Raw genomic sequence first — 21,115 nt, 5'->3', positions numbered from 1 at the left:
GAAATAGAAAACAAAACAGGAAATGTTCTTCTGCTTTTCATCAATCGGCGGCGGCGGCGCTCTCGTGCGAATAGCACTAGGCACTGATTATTATCAATCCTAATCGAATGAATCGCCGTTGATCAAAACGTGAGCGAATTGACGTGGAGGCGTTAGGATTGTTCGTTTGACGTGTTGCAGGCGTCATCGATTCTTCTGTTTCGTAGATATTTTTTGACGGCACCGCAAGGGGTCAGTAGAATCATAAAACATTTGCTTAACCTAGCCATTTTCTGAATCTGTAATCAGTCCAAAGTCCATTTTCAATCAGTTTTAATCAACTGAGGCTTGCGCGTCAAACTCGATTTAAAAATTTTACGCGAGTAACACCTCGGAAAATTGCGATTATTTGAAAAAAAAAGTCGGATTCATGGGTTATGCAGTAGAGGGTTACTTTTTTTTTAAAAGTATCGAAACCGGCTGAACCATGAACACATTTTGGTTACTCTTAGGCGAAAAGGACTCCCTGAGAAACTATTCCATCTCATCGCACAGAAGCACAGTACACGACAAGAAATGTAGAGCAAACTCGACGACCTCACCGAAAGTTCCAAGGCAGCAGGTTTCAAAGTCAATGTCGGAAAGACCAAGTCGATGGAGATCAACACAGGTAATCCCTCCAGTTTCAAGATAGCTCGGAAACAAGTTAAGAAAGTGCATGGAGGGCATCCAGTGTCTTGGTACCCAAATTACGCCTGATTTTGGTTCCAAGAAAGACATTAAATCCCGGATCAGAAAACACCGATTTGCGTTTGTGTGTCTCCGAAACATCTTGCAGTTACACCAGATCTCTCTTCGAACAAAAATCCGAATCTTCAACTCAAATGTCGAATCCGTATTGCTGGATGGATGCAAAACTTGGTGCTGCTTTGTGAATCGCTGCCTGCGGAATATCGTCCGGGCTTCGTGGCCTGGCAATTGGATCTCAAACGTAAAACTACATAGCCGGTGTCATCAAAAGGCGCTAGAAATCGAGATTCGGGAGCATAAGTGGAGATGGATGACTGCGAAAAGATCTGAACAAGATTTGCAGAGCGGCGCAGACAAAGAAGCTTGTTGCGGCGAAGCCTAGCCGCCAAAATTCGAACTGTCGACGAGAATTTTGACTGTGACCAAGGTCCTATGCACCGGAGGATCGGCACGGCAACATTAGGTAAGTATTTAAGTTCCGAAAATTCTTGTCACCTGTAAACTCTCTGCACTTCAAAAACCTGGAGCCTTGGACTTTTGGTCCTAGCCAGGGCCAGAACCGCGATGAATCCTTTTTCTAGATAGGAGCTCATAATCGCGCTAGTGCGCTCCACAGCTAACAACTCATGGTCCAACCTCTCCTTGTAATGACTCAAGTCTTACCATAACCTACTGCTTAAAGGTGGAGTTGTACTATCCGCACAATATCAATTTCGCAGTACATCTTGCCTTCACTGCGAGCACCAACCGTGGAGTTAGATGCAGTCTTCTCAGGTGCTGCTGAGCAGCAAAACTTCACGTCTTAGCAGAACTCATCGCTTTTGACCCAAATGTGTTGGAACGTGCAGTAGTTCCACATCCCCGTGATCCAGCGTAGAAACGTGTCTGCAAGAACGCAGATGTATGGCCTAGAGAAATACACTTTCCCCACCCTTTTATGGCGACCTGGCGAACGAATATAGTACACCCGTAAAACTCCAGTAAGTAAGTTGGGCGGTGATTAAGACGGAGAAATTTTTTCGCGAAACGATCAGTGATTAGAAGGTTCTTACCGTCCCGTTAAAACATGGAATCTTGTTAGCCGTGACTGGGCAGAGCCGTCGGAAGCCTCTCCCGATGATATCGCAAGTGGTTATCGACATTAAAATCCCAAGCCAGCTCGTTATGGGACGATCGAATTTGCCTCGGAAGTTGAAAGGGTGGATGCAGCGTTTCAAAGAGATGCATGATAAAGCGGATGACGAGCGCTTGGGAGCATACGTCGAGAAGCTGAATGAACAGATTTTCCAAGGTGATGAGTGGAACACCGAATTGCCCTTTAGACTAGAATCCAGCAACGGATCGAGTGATACCAACGAATTGGGGTTGACTGTTACCGCCCGTAAAAAAGTACGACGTGTTAATCGTGTTAGACAAAAACTCAATTAGAAGCGAGGCACTGGTAACACGAAACGAGAGAGAAACGATACGAACATCGTTAAGGCGAAGAACGTGTCGTACGCAGATGTAACGCAACAAATGAGGGGAGATCCCAAACAAGCTGTCCTAGGTAGAAATGTCCAGGATTTTAGGTTACATAGCGGTAACAAAGGAAGTTCTGATTTACCAAGTAAAGGTTAAAAAGCTGGTAACCGATGACGTCAATAACCTCGATGAGATGACTGAAGAAGAAAAGCTGTGAGCTACGATTGAACCTACAAAGATAATACATCACCTTCTACTTAGTGGAATCTCGAGGATAAGTCGCGTGCGTGGTAGTATACTTAACTCCACCGGCGGAGAGTATCCAAGCAGTACCGTTCCCTACGAGTGAAGCTGCGGAAAATAAGACAATAACTTCTTTGCAGTGGACAAATGGGTATTTGTTGGTGGTGGCTCGTTAATGAGTATTGCCGTGAAGCGCTTTGCGCGAGTATGGTCTCCCAGTACACGGGTATAGAAGTTGCAGGCCCGGATGGGAATTATGGCCAGAAGCCTTAGCTGAACTTTAGGGCGTAGGAGTTACATAGTATCATGAGTCATCCTATTGCACCCATGGCACCACTCAGAGAAGCATATTGGGAAGTTTGATGGCTTGCCGTGCCTTGGAATTCAATCCGTAAAATGGAGTTACCACCTGGGTTATCAACCACTTTCAGCAAAACCAGCTCTCTTTACGACAAGGGGTCTTGAATCCCGTAGATAGGCTTCCATCTTGAACGGCTCGTAGCACATTTGTTTCAATGATTGGTTTTTTTTTTTCAGATAATTCTGTCTAGGAATTGTTTTCTCAGGCACCGTGGAATCCTCCTCCTCAAGTTGGAAGTCTACGTCCATGAGCCGTCCAGCCGTGTCCAGTCTACGGCCCAAGGTCGACTATTAATATGATTATTTTACCATTTTTCTCTATATTTGAGCCATCTCTGAAGGTAGATGTGTCAATAAGGGAAGAAATGAATTGACAATCGCGTTGGGAAAATCGATGAAAGCACAATTCAACCCCAGAGATCTTAAAGGTGTCCAAAGAGTACGAAAATTTATCAACGAATAACCAAGTACGTCTCTTCGGATGCTTAAACATTGGTCGTCGAGACGCATTGCCTTCAAGGACCGATTACACAGTCGGGTGTTTGACTTCACAAATTACAGCACTTTAGTCGACAATTTCTTACAAACAGGTTCTCACCGCTCCTTATGAGGTTTTTCCAATGGCCAGAAGACGAGATTTTTGAAAAGTAAATTCTGGTCTTTCTTTCATGAAATCATTCATATAAAAAGCTACCTACAAATTTATTCAATTTTTATTGCATATCCTAAACGACCTTAAATCTAGCTTCGACTTAGAATAATGTTTGGTTCTTTATTTCCCCGTTACTAAATTGAACTTTTTAAACCAACTTCATGACACTGCACAGTGGTCCAGATCAAACATTTAGCGAGACAAAATTAATAACACAAAATCGGTGCGTTTTAGACAAATCATTTGTTCTACAAAGTTACTTTATATCATAAGCGCTTTCTTTTTAAAAGGTGAGTTATTAGGACGTGTCAATACCGTGGAAATTCGCGATACTAATTTCTTTCGGCGAATAGATAGAGTATATAAAGGTTCTAGAAAGCTGTAGGTTGTACCATTTGAAGAAACTTTGCTGAACATATCAAAGTCGTGCAATGAAATGGTATCGCTCTATGATTTTTTTCAAGATTAAAAGAGTAGGGCGTGTCTAAAAAAACGGTTTTTTGCTCATAACTTTTTTAATAGAAGCTCTACAAGTTTGATGTGTTCTAAACACTTTCTCACACAACAAAACGCATCTTTTTCTCCAAGATTGTGCATGGCTATCTTATTGTCTTTTGGAGCTAGGAGCATTATCGTGTAAAAAATTATCAATTTTTGAGCTGCTATATCTCAAATTGGGGCAAACAAAAAAATCTGCTTTTTGCTGCATAAACTAGGTTGTAACACGAGTATTAGATACAGAAAAAACTGGAGATGCGTTTTTTGTTTAACTCGAGATTTTTAATTTTGAACATTTTATATTTTTAAGTTTTTTCAAAGAAAAATATCAAAACCTCCTCTAACACCCTATATTTTACTGGCTTTAAAAGTTGATGAAAATTTTCTGCTTTTGTGCAGAGAATGGCCCCAGAAAGCACAGGCGTGCTATTCAGTATGTCATGTTTGGCGAGTTTGATATTAGACATATATATTCGATTAACCGAAATGGAAGTTCCATACAGTGTTTTTTCAAACTTTTAATCGCAAGAAGAAAATTACCTGAAATGTAAGGCGAAAAGTCAACTCTCTGGAAAAATCACCAGATGCACCATCGCAAGCGTCTGTACAACCCACGGTAGATCCGTATGCGCCAGAGGAAGGTTTGGCGTTTCTTTGTCGGAGTGACTTAACTAAAGCTCAGCACTTTGAAAACCGTCAGATGAACTTTTTAGAAGGGAACAATTGCTATCCCTCTTCAATTACATTATGTAGACCAATCAAATTTCTTTTTAAAAATGAAACCCGTGTGTTAACGCAGAGAGAAGTTTGAATATGGAAGATGAGATAATAAGTCATGTTCAACATGTTGTTTGTTCAAGAATTTCTTTGTCAATACCAAAAGCGAACTTACCTTTACCATGGCTGATTACAAAAGAAACTAACAATTTGACCGACTCATGTTCTCAAAAATTTTACATTAGTAAAACATCTGGGAAAGGCTGAACGAACCACAACTTATCGATGAGTAAAATCCTAGTAATTATTGTTATGGTTTTTCCCCGTTACATGCGTACATACGATCCATGGAGGTGTTTTTAAAAGCTTCCTACACATTAGGAATTAATTATCATTCTTGGCGTGTTCGTAACTTGAAATTCAACTTACGAAATAAAACATTTTGTTCTTGTTATAATCTTTTTTTAAGTTGACTTGAGTTCAGTTGTAGGCAATGTAGAGAAGCTAAAATTCATGGTCAAAGAATTTTAACTACCTGAAGCTGCGCGCGGTATTTTGAAAAATGTTTGAATTTAACATCTTGAACATTATTGTTGAAAGAATATGCATTTTTTTATATAAAAAAGTATTTTTAGCTACAATATTAAAAAAGGGAATATTTGAGAAAAGTAAAAAATAAATCATAAATAATCTCATTCGACCAACAGAATGTTATTTCAATGAACATTAAAACACAAAATTTTTATACGTGCTTTTTTGTTTGAAAAAAACTTAAAAATATAAAATGTTCAAAATTAAAAATCTCGAGTTAAACAAAAAACGCATCTCCAGTTTTTTCTGTATCTCAGACTCGTGTTACAACCTAGTTTATGCAGCAAAAAGCAGATTTTTTCGTTTGCCCCAATTTGAGATATAGCAGCTCAAAAATTGATAATTTTTTACACGATAATGCTCCTAGCTCCAAAAGACAATAAGATAGCCATGCACAATCTTCGAAAAAAAGATGCGTTTTGTTGTGTTGAGAAAGTGTTTAGAACACATCAAACTTGTAAAGCTTCTATTAAAAAAGTTATGAGCAAAAAACCGTTTTTTTAGACACACCCTACTCTTTTAATCTTGAAAAAATCATAGAGCGATACCATTTCATTGCACGACTTTGATATGTTCAGCAAAGTTTCTTCAAATGGTACAACCTACAGCTTTCTAGAACCTTTATATACTCTATCTATTCGCCGAAAGAAATTAGTATCGCGAATTTCCACGGTATTGACACGTCCTAATAACTCATCTTTTAAAAAGAAAGCGCTTATTATATAAAGTAACTTTGTAGAACAAATGATTTGTCTAAAACGCACCGATTTTGTGTTATTAATTTTGTCTCGCTAAATGTTTGATCTGGACCACTGTGCACTGTTAGGATTGATTGTCATAATATTGAGTTTGTTTTTTTTACAACACTTTTAAAAACAATATTCCTACTTCTTACAGCTACGTATTGAATCCACTTATTTATTGCCTCAAAGTTTCTCCTTTCAAGAGTCAGTCTTTCCTATGTTATTTAAGCAGGCTCCCCATCAAAGTATTTCTACTTCATCTAAACCGTTTCCTCTACATCTGGCACCCTTTCCAGCGCGCACGAGGACGACGAAGAACTGGCACCACTGCCGCCATCCGCACCCAGTGGCTTACTGTGCAGCATGGCGCGATCCATGTTGGGTAAACTCACCAGAATGAAGGCCACCGCGAACAGGCAGATCACTGTCAGGTTCCAAAACAGGCACCCAACTCCGACGAAGGCAATGAGGAAGGGTAACAGGCGCACGGACAAATAGAGCGCCGCCCAGCTGATGGCATTGGCAACCGTGCGCACATGGACCGTCGTATTGGCGTCGTCCTCGATGGCGGCGTCCAACCAACGCCAGGGAATTCGCTGGAAACCGATGCCGTACATAAACATAAACACCCCGAAGCACGCCAGCGGAAGGTGGGTATTTGCTTCCGGATGGTTCCGAAGCGCTTGCACGTGGCAATGCCATCCGAGAGTGGCCATCGAGGCGGCCATCACGAGTGAGCTCCAGATCAGTACCTTGTAGTCACCGATTTTGATGTTCAGCAATCGGTAAACCGGAATGCTCCCGACCAAGATGGCGGCCACCGTAATTGCGGTCCATTCCGGGGTGTACTGACCATCGACAAGGGATAGAATGCGACTCAGATAGAACATCATCGGAACGGCATCGGTCAACTGTTGGAACACAATCAGCATCAGTGTCGGAAGAACGATCCGGGTGTTCGGAAACTTTTTGAGACCCTCCCACAGGCCGATCGGGCCGCCGCCCTGGTTCTTGGACTGCTGCCAGTGGTTCAAGCTATTCTCCATCAGCTGATTGGTCAGCGCATCGTGACAGTTGTGGGTTCGCTTGAGTACAGCCCTGGCCTGGTTAATTTGCTGACTGGTCGCTAGGTAGCGTGCCGACTCCGGCAGGAACAAAAATCCGATAAACAGAAAGATCGGGAAGGTGGAACTCACCATACTGGATAGCTGGGTGAACGGAATCAAGTCTGGAATGAGGGAAATAAGGGTGAGTAAGTTTTTTTTTTTGTATCCATTTGTATGTTTTTTTGCACAATTATGTATAGTTGATAAGGCCACTTATTAGTACATCCAAAATTCAGCCTTTACTCCAACCATGAGTTCTCAATATTTCAACGTTGTTGGCAAAATATGTGAATCGCCGATATTAACCTCCCAGCGCAACCGCTGTGCGTATGACTGGAGAAAACAAAATAAACAAGTTCTTATGTCCCTCCCTATATCCCATCACAAAATAAAGTAGGATGGAAACATACGCTAGGTAGCCAGTGAGGCTATACTCGAATGACCCCGGCCAAACGCCAGATACTGTGCGTTTTTTTGGTGATAAGTCGTGCAGAAACTTAATGCCGAATAATCTTCGTTTTCCATCTGGCTCAGGTGGAACACAGTTTAAGCTGTCGGATGGGCACAATGAAGGTAGAAAATTGCTATGAGTTCGATCCTCACCGAAGGCATTTTTTTTATTTTCTTCCTGAGATGGATTACCCAATAGATTGAAAATCCCATTAAATATTTTTCGTGTTTCGTTTGAATGTTTATGTGTTGTGGTCCTGCTCCATTTTGCCCAAGAGCTCGAGTCTTTTTGCCGGTGACATATAACCTCTGGCGCAATGCACAATTCAGCGCATTTTCGGCACATAGTACGGCATTAAAATTTTGCAACATCTCATTTAGGTGTAGAACGAGTGTATATTGATCGATTTGATTAAAAGGTACTAACTGTATCAATAATAACTAAATTGAAATTTCTCGTCAAATTGGAGGGAAATGATTTATCTCAGATACTACTATTCGGTACAACTCTTTTTGTAGCCGTTTAAAAGAAAGTTTAATCCAAAAAATATCGCTTGAATGGGCGATGACGACGCTATCTTATCTGAAAGTCGAGGTTCTAGTTTAATGCTGCCCCACTAGAAATTCCAAACTATTTAGTAGGTTCTCCTGAGTCAGTGTCAATATTTGGTCGTATCGTAGTTTTAAATGTATTTTCTTTTTTCAACCTTTTCTTGGCGAGATTAAAACTTATTTTATCAGTCGGGGCGGGTGCTTTGTTTTCTCCGTATCAGCAAGCAAGCAGGCGTTCAGGCAGGACTCCGTTGATATTTGACACAGAAAGCAAAAAAGTCCATTTACCGGCGTGCATTATTCACCGATTTCGACGGCTTTCATTCGAAAGTAAATGCAGTCGGTGTGGTGCAATTTCAAATACAAGGCAGAGCTTCAACCGTATCGTCAGGCAGGACTGTTCTGAGATCCGGTTCAGAGGAGCTGATAGAGAGAGACTAAAGTCAGAGGCGTCTGATAGCGTGACAATCTGCCGGAAACGTGCCCTTGTTCTCGGGAGTGTGTGTCCCGAAAAGTTCTCCCGACAACGGTAGTTTTAATAGAAAAAAAAGCACAAGATAGCAGGCGGCGAACGATAGAAAAATCACATTGAGATTCCGGACCACACGACGTCGAGTACAGGTGATGGTGTTGGTGGGTGCACTTTGCTGCGATCTAGTTGGCCGACTAGAGCCGGAAGCACGTGACTGCCACGCTGACTGATTGACTACTAGACATAGGTACCTGGTAGATTGGACTCCTTTCCAAAAAGCGTACGTGGCTGTTCGGTCTGCCAGTGGTAATCGCACGTGTGCCCCCGGTAGTAGGCCATGATTTTGCAATCACACTAAAGCGAAATTACCGTGTTAGGGGGGTGTGGGTGAGCGGTCGTAAAAGTTTGGCTAATAAAAACAAACTTCGTCAAACGGCTGCCATCAGCCGTTTGACAAATTGATGATTCATGTGATGAGAGGGAGAGGAAAAAAACAGGAAAATTGAACCAGAAGTTGGCATTCAACAAACTTATCCATAACAAAAAATCCGAACTCAATTTTCTTCTTTCTTTTCCTCGTGGGAATAAAAACGGTTCCCCACATCCCCCCAAAGTTTCGGTAAAGAATACAAAAGGAAACCCACACAAAATGGCATTATAACAAAACGGAACCACTGTAATCCGATTCTTCCGGCGATTTCTCGAGCAGTGAATGGACGAAAGTTTTGAAGAACGGAGAGAAAAAATGGTATGCCTTCGAGATGCCGATACTTTTTTTGGAGGAAAGCTTTGTTGTGTTCTGAGTCGAGCTTTAAATATTATCGAGCATGAAGGAGAATGAATTTTTGTCACGACACATCTTATTTACAACATTCTCAGCGTTCAAAGTGAGAAGTTGTCTACGTCTTGACATAAGCCTGGGGCAGACAAACAAAGCACATCCTACCGATTCTCCGTATCGTTTTCGCAGATGTGTATGCCTTTTAAATCCAACTTGGTCAACAGTTCTTTATACAAGTTCAAGCTGTAATAACACGATCTACGATTACAACAAGACGATATTTTGATTGGGGTATTGGCCTTACAAACCCCAGGGGTCAACTTCTATTGCAGTCCTGGCAAGGCTGAACGTTAACCTGAAGAATGTAAAGTAGGCGATTCAAGGACCTACCACAGGAATGGGAGCAAGTCTATCCTCGATGTCACCCTCTGCAGTCCGGGATGAACAAGTGATTGGAGCGAAGACCCAGCCAATGAGGGAGGAGCGTAGAGTGCCCTACGCAAGTGTGAGGTCTACCTTTTTCAGGGCTATTATGGCGAGCAAAAAGGCACGTTTCAGGCAAATCGGCAAGGACGCAAACGACAACCCCTTTGTGCGACGCTTACAGAATTGTCATGGCCCAGACACGGAGTGGGGTTGCTCGAGGAAACCAAGTGACCGTGGATCCCATATGACTGGGATACGAGCGAGGAGGAGCTTCGCCACTCTGCCCAACCTACGATGACATAGTTGAGAGACCAGAGCACGTAGTGTTCAACTGTCCAAGGTTCGAAGGGGTACGCATGCTTGCTTGCCGCCAGTGGAGTGTGGATCCGACACGATAGCCGTGGGGAGGATGTGTGGGGTTCACCCGGATCATGACTGCCCTGCAGAGGAGTTGAAACCAGAACCAGTCCTCGACCGGTGTGGGGTGACTCTGAACCTGGCATTAAAGCATACAAAGATAAGACTTTACCTTCTCCGTATGCCGTGCTGCTAGGTTCGTCGTGTACGTATGTAGGATATCTCCACCGTCACCTCCACGGAGTATCCGAGTAGAACGCGCCCCTGCGACGGAGGCTGCGGGGATAGGACTGTAACACGCGCGTGTCCAGGATAATCTATTCTCGATTCAGCTCACGGACGGGCAAAGGAGGCAGAGCATCGACTCAAAACAAGCGGAGCAAAGACATAAGTCGTTAGAGGAGAAGTCTCACGTTTGTAATAGTGGAATAGGATAGAGGCAGAGCAAATGATAGTTGTGGTAACCAAGCGAGACTCGAGTTACGAGTAAAGGCCGGACTTCAAGTCGTCAGAAAAGTCCGTTTTACGTTTGCGAGTCTCCGGCCTGGCAACTGGTTCTCAAACGTGGAACTCTCTCGCCAGTGTCATCAAAAGGCGCAAAACTCGATACTCGGGAACGTAAGTGGAGATGGATTGGGCGTGCTGCGCTTCGAAAAGAAGAGAACGAGATTTGTACAGTGGCGCTTGACTGGAATCCAGATGAGCATCGAAGGAGAAACAGACCCAGAAACTCATGGTTGCGTAGTCTAGCCACTGAAATCAGCACAGTTGACGAAAACCTTGACTAGCAGCAATTGTAGACCAGTGGACCCAGAGTAGCAAACTTGGGTGACGCGGTTGCTTACCTGGCCTTGAACTCCAAATAGTAAACGGAATCTAGGTGAAAGTATAAATGGTTATTCGGTACCGAAGTAGGAGTCCCTCCTACTTCGGTACCGAATAACCATTTATGTCTGCATAAGCATTCAGGATAACATGCCACTATTAAGCCTACCCCTTTTCTTAGGGTGCATTCAATCCTTCGACAAAAACAATATTGTTCAGCATAAACTACGAATAGTGTTGATCTCTGCGATCGTTCCAATTTACTCTAGTCAGAGAGGACCATAACTTGAAATTTTTTTTTCAAAAGAGATTTCAAGTATCAACAAAGCGTGCCTTGAAAAGAGGTTTTAAATCCACTTTATGGCCGTTGGTAACGCACAGGCTGCTCAACCAATGTCCACGCTTTCATAACAACCAACGATATCTTCATCACTGTTAATGCGATGAAAAGGTTACCAACAAGTTATTCAGTCACAAAGTCGTTCATGACATGTGTGTTGTTTATCCATCGCTCCCGAATGTGTTTTCGGTTAATATGTACATGCCGCGTCCACCCCAATGAGATTGACTTTAATTATCCTGAACCATCGACCGAGAGGCAGACGACGGAAGACTGGGCACGTGAGTGTCACTCTGTGTCATCATCATCGTCATCGACTAGTAGAGAGAAAGTCAAATGGGAAAGGAATCTTTATGTGTTGTTCTTACTGTTTCCGTTTTGAGGAGCTGACTTGCGTTCGGCTGGGGTGGTAATGACTGGTAAAACTCCAAACAAGAGACCTATTAATCTCGTAGTTTTATCGCGCAGACGTTCCCCCTTTTCGGAGCCAAATGTCTGCCTCAGTGTCTGCTTACTTATGTTTGGTCCTATAGGCTGAGCTGGGTGTTTGTTCATGTAATCATCTCATCGGACCAAAGGGAAAGCAACGAGGTCAGGCAGGGAGGCAAAAGGGAGCTTCCGGGGTTCTCAGGGGATCGTCCAAGAATGGTTACGACGGCGGCATAAACGAGAGCTCACGTAACGACACTTTACGGATGTCTGCGCTCGTCGTCGGTTATTTTCGGTAAAAGTTTTCCTAACCTTTCGAGGAATGATGATGATGGTGATGATGGTGACCCATGCAGTCGCGGGATGCGTCATTTGGAAAGCGGTTCACCCAAAGGGGATATTTTGTTGGGGCTCGTAAATGTAACTTTCCCTATTTTATCACCCCTTGGTGCTCGGAAGCAGCTCTTAGCCTTTCTTAAAGCTCCTCCTAAATGTGGATAATGATTGTGTTATAACTGGTGATTAAAAGTTGGTATGTGGTAAGTCTTGTTGCCAAATTATAGAGCAATTCCTTATCAAAGGTTGAGTTCACACTTATGTTATCACCAGGATTCAAACCGGTAGCCAAAATAAGTCACTCAATCTACAGTTGCATGGCAATAAAAATGTTTCCGAATGAGTGCTGTCTGATCAGTTGTAATTTGTTTAAATTAAGCTTTCAGTTTTCCTCCCTCGATTGAAATTCAACTTGCTTCCTCAAATTTCGAAACGATTACGAAACCACCTACAGGCATCAGCTTATTGGTAAACGAACCGAATGAATGGCGCCCACTGATAACATAAACTTTCTTCCCTCTTGCTTAGTTATCATCGTTTCAAGATTTTTCTCATGCGGGATCTGTGTTGCTTTACTTGCTTTCCAAAAATTTCACCACACCACAGATGGAACGTGATCACAGTAGGCTTCTCAGATTGTTCAAAGGTGGCGAAGCTTTTCCGATAGCAATCCAAGAAGCCTGATGTGGTTGGTAAATAAGTCGATTTCTCACCTGATATGAGCGATTTTTTATCATCGTATAATACAAAAATGACAAAAATGAAAAAAAAATATGAAAAAATGACCAAAATGACATATATGACATGAATTACATATATGACATGAATGACATATATGACATGAATGAAATAAATGACAAAAATAACATAAATGAAATAAATGACAATAATGACAGAGGTGACAAAATGGCAAAATTTACAAAAATGACAAAACTTACCGAAATGAAAAAAATGCAAAAATGACGAAAACGCCAAAAATTATAAATATTTTAAAAATTACGGAAATGTCAAAAATGAAAAAAAACGACAAAAAAGACAAAAATGACAAAAATGACGAAAATGACAAAATGACATAAATGGCATAAATGACTTGAATGACAGAAATAAAAATGACAAAAAAAAACTACAAAAGACATAAATGACAAAAATGACCAAAATGACCGAAATTAACAAAATGGCCAAAATGACAAAAATAACTGAAATGTTCAAAATCACTAAAATCACAAAAATGACCAAAATGACTTAACTTGACTAAAATGACTTAAATGACTAAATAACTTACATGACTAAAATTACTAAAATGATTAAAATAACTTGAATGATAAAAATGACAAAAATAACTAAAATGACTAAAATGACTAAAATGATTAAAATGACTAAATGACTAAAATGACATAAATGCATAAAATGACTTAAATGACAAAAACGACAAAAAAGATTTTTTTTAATCATATTTTTCATATTTGGTGTGAAATGTCCCAAACAGCTTCGTGCCAGCTGATTTTGATCAAAAAGCTTATTGGAGGATAGAATTAATTCACTCCATAAAGTGCCTTGTATTCGAACAGGGCGCGAAGGGAAGCCCTCCTTGGAAGTTGGATTCCGCAGAACCCGAGGACGATGATGATGATCTTTACCGGTTGGGCGCGGGATCACAAGGATCTGCGACCGAGCCGTGAGGAAGCCAACGAATATGGATTTCGAAATAACATCAGATTTTGTCGTGGGTTAAAATCAAAATCTTGAGCGCTTTGAACCATCCACTAAATTAAGACCTATCGTGCTGAAATTTTGCAGAGGTCAGTGTCTATTTTGGAAATCACAGTAGGCTTCACCTGTTGTAAAGTTCTAAACTGAAGAAGCTTTTCCGCATGCAATCCAAGAAGCCTGAGATGTGATACAAACAGTTTATGTAAACATTAATGAGTTTCTCACCTGACATTAGCTGAACCAGGATTCCGAGGCCGAATTGAACGTACAGAATGGAATCCAGCAGCGGTTTGTACTGCTTGGAGCCGAACTCATCGACGTACAGTGGAACCAGGGTTGTGATTATTCCGGCAGCCACTCCCGCCAACGCTCGACCCACACTCAGCTGCCAAAAGTAATTCCTGTGAAAGAGAAAGAAAAATTTCGATTACAGAAAAATTTTCCACCCCTGAAAACCGATCAACAAACAAACAACGACGGAACGTACCCAAAAGTCAGCAGGAAGTTGGCCACAATCATCAGAGTGGCCGCGGTTAGCATGAACATTTTCGTCCCCACCCGATGGTACACTTTGTAAACAACCAGGGCACAGATGGCCGCGGCCAGGGCCGGTGTTGCCGTCAGGGAGCGACGCTGATGTTCCGAAAGCTGAAAATTTGCGCAAGAAAACAAGCACAAACCAATTAACACACAGAGACAGGACAAAACAAGCATTGCAGAAGGATAATTGAAAAATAAAACTCAAAAATAATTATCTCTCTGCTGCCACTGCTGGTGTTGCTTTGCTGCTCACTCACCTCTTCCGTTTCTTCCAGTTCTAGCAGTTGGAGCCGTTTTTCCATCTCGATGTCGTGCAGTTTGGAGAAAGCGTTGCAGCTCCAGGCCACCATTGTGCCGACTGAAACGTGACCGAGGGATGCTGTGTCGTGGGTGTATTTGTGTGTGTAGTTAAAAACAAGAAAGAGACAAAATAAAACACTTCCGGTAAGAGATGTGATGCGATCTTGTTTTGGTGATAAGAAACAGTAATTTTCTCTGACCGTATATTTTACATTTTATTCGGTAGTGTGGAAAAAGCAGTGGGCAAACGTGTTTCCACCTTTCTCACCGTTCATGGAAGTTGGGGAAGCATTCCACTCCGGACGAAATCTGTGTTAGCGAACCGAATTTTTAGCCGAAATTAAAGAACTTCGAGTGAAACTTTTCGACTGCTCAAAAATACAGTTATGTGCGGCAGATGAAAACAGATTGAGAGATTAGTATTTTTTTTTATTTCAAGTGAACAAGTCGATATTCACTTACTCATCACTTGAGTTTTAAGAGACTGGCATTGGAAATGTCGCTAAATGTCAACTTTTTTTGCAGCTCAATTCCTAGTGAAGGAAAAGATGCGTAGGATGACTAGAAAATTGCTTGAAAAGCCGCTTTACAACCTTTCCAACGGTTTTAATACAAACTCTGGGAATTGTAATTCTCAGAAAAAAAAATGGGACCAGGCACAAACTTTGATTTTTATCCCCCGATTGTGATTATTTGAGGTTACATTCGATAACTCTCTTTTAAGTCATTCATAACTTCTAGGTTGAAGAAAAAACAAAAGTAGCACCTACAGCAGACAGTAGGAAATTATATATTCATCCACGTGTTACGAAATTCACAGATGCTGAACAATATTTTCGTTCGCCTTCGATACACAGAAGGAAGACATCGTGGGTCGATGATAGGAGGCATTTATGCATGTATGAATGTATGTAAATCTAAAATTCTGCTGAATTTTTTCCATCTTATCAGTGCTGGCAACCAACCTGAGGTTATATTTCATATGAATTCAAATCTGTCGAGTCAGAACTGCGTAGATACACAGGTACCATCTAGACCAGACAAACAATCTATCGTCCATCAGCATCATCATCATTTGGCGAAGGTGGAGTGAGATTACGAATTGAACGTTTCAAATTTCATGATGCTTGTTTTGTTTGACAAAAAATAATAAAAAGATAAAATACACCGGTCCAGTAACAGGGAGGATTCTTTCTGATGAACAAACCACATAGCGTTTGATTGTAATGTTTTTCTCCTCTACAACGGAACGGAAAACTTTTCAACACCCACGCGGAATCGAAGTTGAGCGAGGTACGATTTTTTTGTGTGTGCAGGCAGGCACGCGTTTTTGAATGTGTGGTTGTTACCGACAGCTGCCAGGTGGAAAGTGAAAACTGTTGTTTTTGCTTACTGCCCACTAGCTGCTAACCACCCATCGAAAACATTCCTTATCGAAGGATTGATTCTTACAAATTTTCCACTGAATAGTCGGTAGCTATTTGCGTTTCAGAAAAAAACTGTACAACGATAAGCTACAGTCTTTAGTTCTTTTATTTTTGTTTCAATTATGTATATATTGAAAAATTTATCCTATACAACTGTGTTTGATATTTACTGTTGGGCTCGAACTTCGAACTCATGGACATCGGCTCAGGAGGCAATTGTCCTTGTTTGTGTTATTTATTTCTGAACCAAATAATATTAAAACAAAACATTTAGGTCTAACTAAAGGGACTTCAGGGTACTTGTAACTTTCCTTCGGAAAACATCTTTCGAAACGTCGAAGTCAGAATGCTCGGAACGACGGTTGAACGTTTTTGGAGCATTCAAACGGAATGAACAGTTTGAGGTCATCATCATAGTAAGTTTCGGGCCGTCGAGGAGTGATAGCACGTCGTTGAAATAGATTAGGAAAATAATCGGTCTTAAATGGTTTCCTTGTGATACACCGGAGGATTGCACCGATGAGGGCGCTGTTCGTTCCAGAATTATTAATTCGAATGGGAACATACATTTAAAGATCCTGATTTCTAGGACCATGGGGTCGCACACTGAGCGAAATAGCTTTTAGTAGCGTGGGACAGTCGATTCGCGATGTCGAGAGATCGCCGACGAAAGAGCACGTGTTGCATGTCTACGGACTTGAAGAATGTCAATGTCTATGAGGGCATCGATTTTCACAATAATCGCCGATAGATAGCCTCGAGCCATTCGGCGCCGTTCTGGTAGTAGGGGCACCAGATAGCAGATGCGTATTCAAGGATCGATCGAAAAAAGCTGCAATATAGGCTTTTCAGGCAATACACGTCCTTGAAGTCCTTCGCCACTCTAAAAATGAAACCAAGACTTCTGGATGATTTGTTGACTACGTAGTTAGTATGTGTCTTGAATTCCGATCGCTGATCGAGGATGACGCCCAGATCGTTAATATGGTCTACGCGTGCGATTGGCAAGGAAGTACTCCGCAATCAAAGGCTGCCGCCTTAGAGAAAAACTGATGACTGCACATTCACTACGATTCAAAGGCAAGCGTTGTTGTCGCACCAACGAACGAAGAGGTTGAACTGATTTTGCAGAAATTAACATCGTCGTGGTCGTTTATGGTATAAAACAGTTTAAGATCATTAGCTTGAATAGCGGAGTTTTGTTCCGTCGCGGAGTAAAAGCACATCGTTGAAATAGATTAGGAAAATAATCGGTCCTAAATGGCTTCCTTGTGGAACATCGGAGGAGGACGTATCTCTCGTTTGAACAGTTAATTTGCGCCCAGTTGAATAACTGCGAAAGTAGCCAAGTAAAGTACCACCGAACCCTATGTAAGCGTCCAAGGTTCCCTATAGCAATTTCGTGGATCACCTTGTCGACAGATCGGTGTAGATGGCGTCAGTTTGAGATTTAACAGCAAAGCTTTTATGCACAAAAAAATCTAAACGTCAGCAAGTTACTTATCGTGGAGCGTTTGGTCATGAATCCGTGCTGATCATTGGGGATGTTATTCTTACAGGACGAGAAAATGGGATCCAGGACCACCAATTCAAATAGGTTGGCTATCGAACATAGGCTGAGATTCCACGGTAGTTGTTTACATCTTGTCAATCACTTTTTTGTGGACCGGGAACATGTAAACTTCCTTCCACAGGAAGGGGAAGGTAGCTCTGTCAAGCGAAACTTGAAAGATAAGCCGAATAAGAGTCAACAAAACAGACATAAAACTTTTAAGAAAAGTTGCTGGTATTCCGTCCGGACCCGTAGAAAAGGAGTTCTTGAGCTTCGCCGTTGCTTTAGAGATAATTGCACCATAGATGCATACCGTTTAATGAAAAGCCCAATGGTGAAATGTTCCTGACAGCGCTAGCCAAATGCAGGACTTGAGGTTACGTTTTATTCGGCGAAGGTATTTTTGGTAACAAAGTTTGTTGGCTTTTTTATAAGCGGAGTTAAGCTAACGATATATGTATATACTTAGCGTAGGCCGTAGGGTGATTTTTGCTCGTTATGATTTCTAAGCGCACACCTTTTTTCCGTTTTCAGTCGTCGCAATTCAGTCGTAACCCAGGGAATTCGCAGACGATCGTTGACATAATTCAGGATATGCGAGGAGGTTTCAGCTGCAGAGTTAGGATCCGATAGATCGAACTTCGATATCCAGTCGATGGTGGCCAGGATGCGAAAAATGTCATCGAAATTGGCGTTCTTATAGTCGAGGTAAAAGGCTAGTAGATTTACCACAGTAGCGTTCAACTTCAACCTCGTTACTTCGAGCGATGCCGATAGCGCATGATGATGTGGAACTAATTCAAAGGTCTAGCATACTATCGTTGTCGTCCACGTCCACTGAATAAGATGTTTGAAGATGTCGAAAAAGTAGAGAGCAGGAAGCTACTATGGCTGGAGCACCACTTCAAACCGAGCATATTGAAATCGCCTATGCCGAGGAGCTTAATTTTGAGATGCAGCGTAAAAACGACTCTGCTTGGCAACATCTCTCGACCGATCGGGCGGCATATACAGTTCGCATACGTACAGTTTTCGATCCGCAAAATCCATGCGAGCCCACACAATTTACAGATCGCTCTAGAAATTATCGTTGAAGAGCTGCGCAAAGAGATTCTTCTTAACGGCAATTAGTACTCCGCCTTCACTGGATTTTTTGCTGTTACGGGCACTACGGTCACAGCGAAAACACTGCATAATCGGGGCCGAAGATCTGGCCTGGGAAGTTGATGTGTCCCGTTGTCCAATAATACAGTGGTTGAATTTGAAGGCCACGAAATTGTCTGGAATTATAGTCCGTCCCGGGATTACATTCCCTTCGGCCACGATTCAAGATCCAACGCTTGTTACTTGGCGTCTTACGAAATTCCAACTATAAATGATATGAACCGGTAAGAACTTACAAGTAGTAAATCTGCACTAGTAAGTACTTAAGGTAAGCCTGTTCTGAGTTGTTTTTAACAATTTTACAGAATTTTGTTTTGTGCGTGTATTTGCTCTAACCTTCATCTGTCAATTGGCGTAAAAAAGGCAAAAGTCTAGTATATGCTCTATCGGCAAGAAGTACGCAAAGGATGTAGTGACTTGCCCAATAATCTCAAAAGCAAATTGAGGTGACTGTAACATGCAATCTAGCGACTGCATGATAAACCATGTCCGTCCACGGAGGATGGGTAGTGGAAGGGCAGATCAGGGACGGACGAGGCTTAAAAACTCGGAATCTATGAATAAAATCTTTTTTTTTTTTGTTTGGTGTTCAATATTTCCAATTAAAGAAGTTAAGCAAACAAAATTGCATAGTTTATTGCAAGCATCGCTTTTCAAACGCCACAAAAACGTAGCCATCACACGGTTTCAGTTTTTTCTTAAAGTAATCACACCACTTCGGGTAGTTTTCCCCAATCCTTCAAACTTACCCACGAGTGTAAACAGAATCGCAATGCTGCGCTCTGACAATCCACAGCTTCTTTTCTGCATCTCGACCGAATCGTTGCTGCTCTGGTTGCTCAAAATCCTCCGGGAGGAATTCTGGTGGTCTAGCTTCACCGTGCTTCCCATTTTGTTCTTGTTTTTCGTTGCTTTTTCCACCAACAGCAACAATTGAAAGGGTTTTTTTTCTTTGCAAATCCGGAACGAATCCAAGAAAATGCACCTTCAACAAGTTTTATCGTTCAACACGCGAATCCACACGCGGCTCACCAGCTTCGAAAATTTCTTTTACCACGTGGTTTCCAACTTTTTACACACACAATCCCGGGGTGCTTTCTACCTAGTAAAGTAGCAAAGACCTGCTTCGATTACAAACCACATTACCCCCCTCCTAAAAAACTTCACAACAACAACACTAGACCAGGCGTTTATCGGAAATGCATTTAGCCTGCACTGATTATGTTTACTCTCTCTCGTTCGTTTGCTCCTTTCATTTGTCGCGTCGCGTCGCCACGCCGTTAAGTCAGCATAATCCTCAAACCACTATGTTGTTTTTCCGTCTCGCGTTTCCAGTCAATTCGAGTATCGATGAATCCTCCCGGGGGAAGGTAGAAAAAGGAGGAAAAAATTCAATAAAGCGTGTTTCGCTTCTTCAACGATCGAAGGTGGCACTTAAACTGAGCTAGATTTCGTTTTCAAGGCACGAATGCCAACAAGAAATAAAATGCTTCAATTGTGCACTCCTGGAGGAAATGCAGAAACACAACGACTCCACCACGGCACGCTACGATCGAAACTGTTCGAATGCACACCGCCTGCTTTGACCAATATACATCGCGCGTCAATCGTAAATAGTTAGTAGAACCTGAGACGAAACCACGCGAGATGGCAGAAGTTCTTATCAATATTTTTAATTTCAAATGTTTTTTTTCTGTTCAGTTCAGTTCTGTTCAGCAGCGATAGTGATACTCAAAAAACGAATTATTTAACTCACTGACCGGTATGATTGAAACAAGAAGAAGCTAACCTATCGAGGTTGGAAGTTTCGGGAAGCCGAAATTGGTGCGCTCTAGAGAGAAAGTTGGTTGGACACATTTCTTACGAATGAGTTGATTTGATAAAGACCACCGACTTACTCTTTCGAAAGAAGAAAGAGTTCATACGACAAAATTTTCAAGTGTGTGACTCAACTGATAACTATTTTCCCTAGTTATCAGTTGAGTCAAGCAATTTGTCGTATGAACTCGGAAAGGTTGTCGTTAAATGAATGAAAAGAAGTTATACCTAGATGAGAAGGACGCAGAGCTCGGTAGCTCTGCTAAACTAAAAGTTAGCTACGCTAAATAAATCGCCAGCTTGTCCTTAATTCTCATCTCACTTCGTTTCACTTCTCAAGACACACTTCTACTAACGTCTCACTTCTCATTTCTCACTTCATGTGTCAGGCCTCAGGTCTTAGGTTTCATGTCACAAGTATCAGGTCTCATGTCTGAGGTCTAAAATCATATTTATCAAGGCTCATGTCTAAGTTGCCAGAAATTTTCCAACACATATCCGGACCGGACAGATCCGGGTTATTTCATCAAAAA

At 41.9% G+C, this 21,115-nt stretch overlaps 2 protein-coding genes across 2 annotated transcripts in view; one reads left to right on the top strand and one right to left on the bottom strand.

Moving 5' to 3' along the window:
* Window positions 1-3,487: 3,487 nt before the first annotated feature.
* On the bottom strand, window positions 3,488-20,335 carry LOC129756912 (facilitated trehalose transporter Tret1-like). The gene is made up of 5 exons (XM_055753971.1): window positions 19,514-20,335; window positions 14,579-14,700; window positions 14,269-14,429; window positions 14,007-14,182; window positions 3,488-7,225 (listed from the first exon to the last, which is right to left on the bottom strand). Exons 1-5 carry the CDS (start codon window positions 19,653-19,655, stop codon window positions 6,258-6,260), a joined length of 1,569 nt encoding a protein of 522 aa, XP_055609946.1. The 5' UTR covers window positions 19,656-20,335; the 3' UTR covers window positions 3,488-6,257.
* LOC129756919 (transcriptional regulator ATRX-like) overlaps window positions 6,299-21,115 on the top strand; it is a 172,033-nt gene continuing 157,216 nt past the window's right edge. Inside the window, exon 1 of the mRNA XM_055753992.1 lies at window positions 6,299-7,245. The gene's annotated coding sequence lies outside the window, so the exon portion shown is untranslated. The remainder of the gene's footprint in view (window positions 7,246-21,115) is intronic.

This window comes from Uranotaenia lowii, chromosome 1 (assembly GCF_029784155.1).
Source record: "Uranotaenia lowii strain MFRU-FL chromosome 1, ASM2978415v1, whole genome shotgun sequence".
NCBI lineage: Eukaryota > Metazoa > Arthropoda > Insecta > Diptera > Culicidae > Uranotaenia > Uranotaenia lowii.
This window is presented reverse-complemented; position numbering and strand designations above follow the sequence as displayed.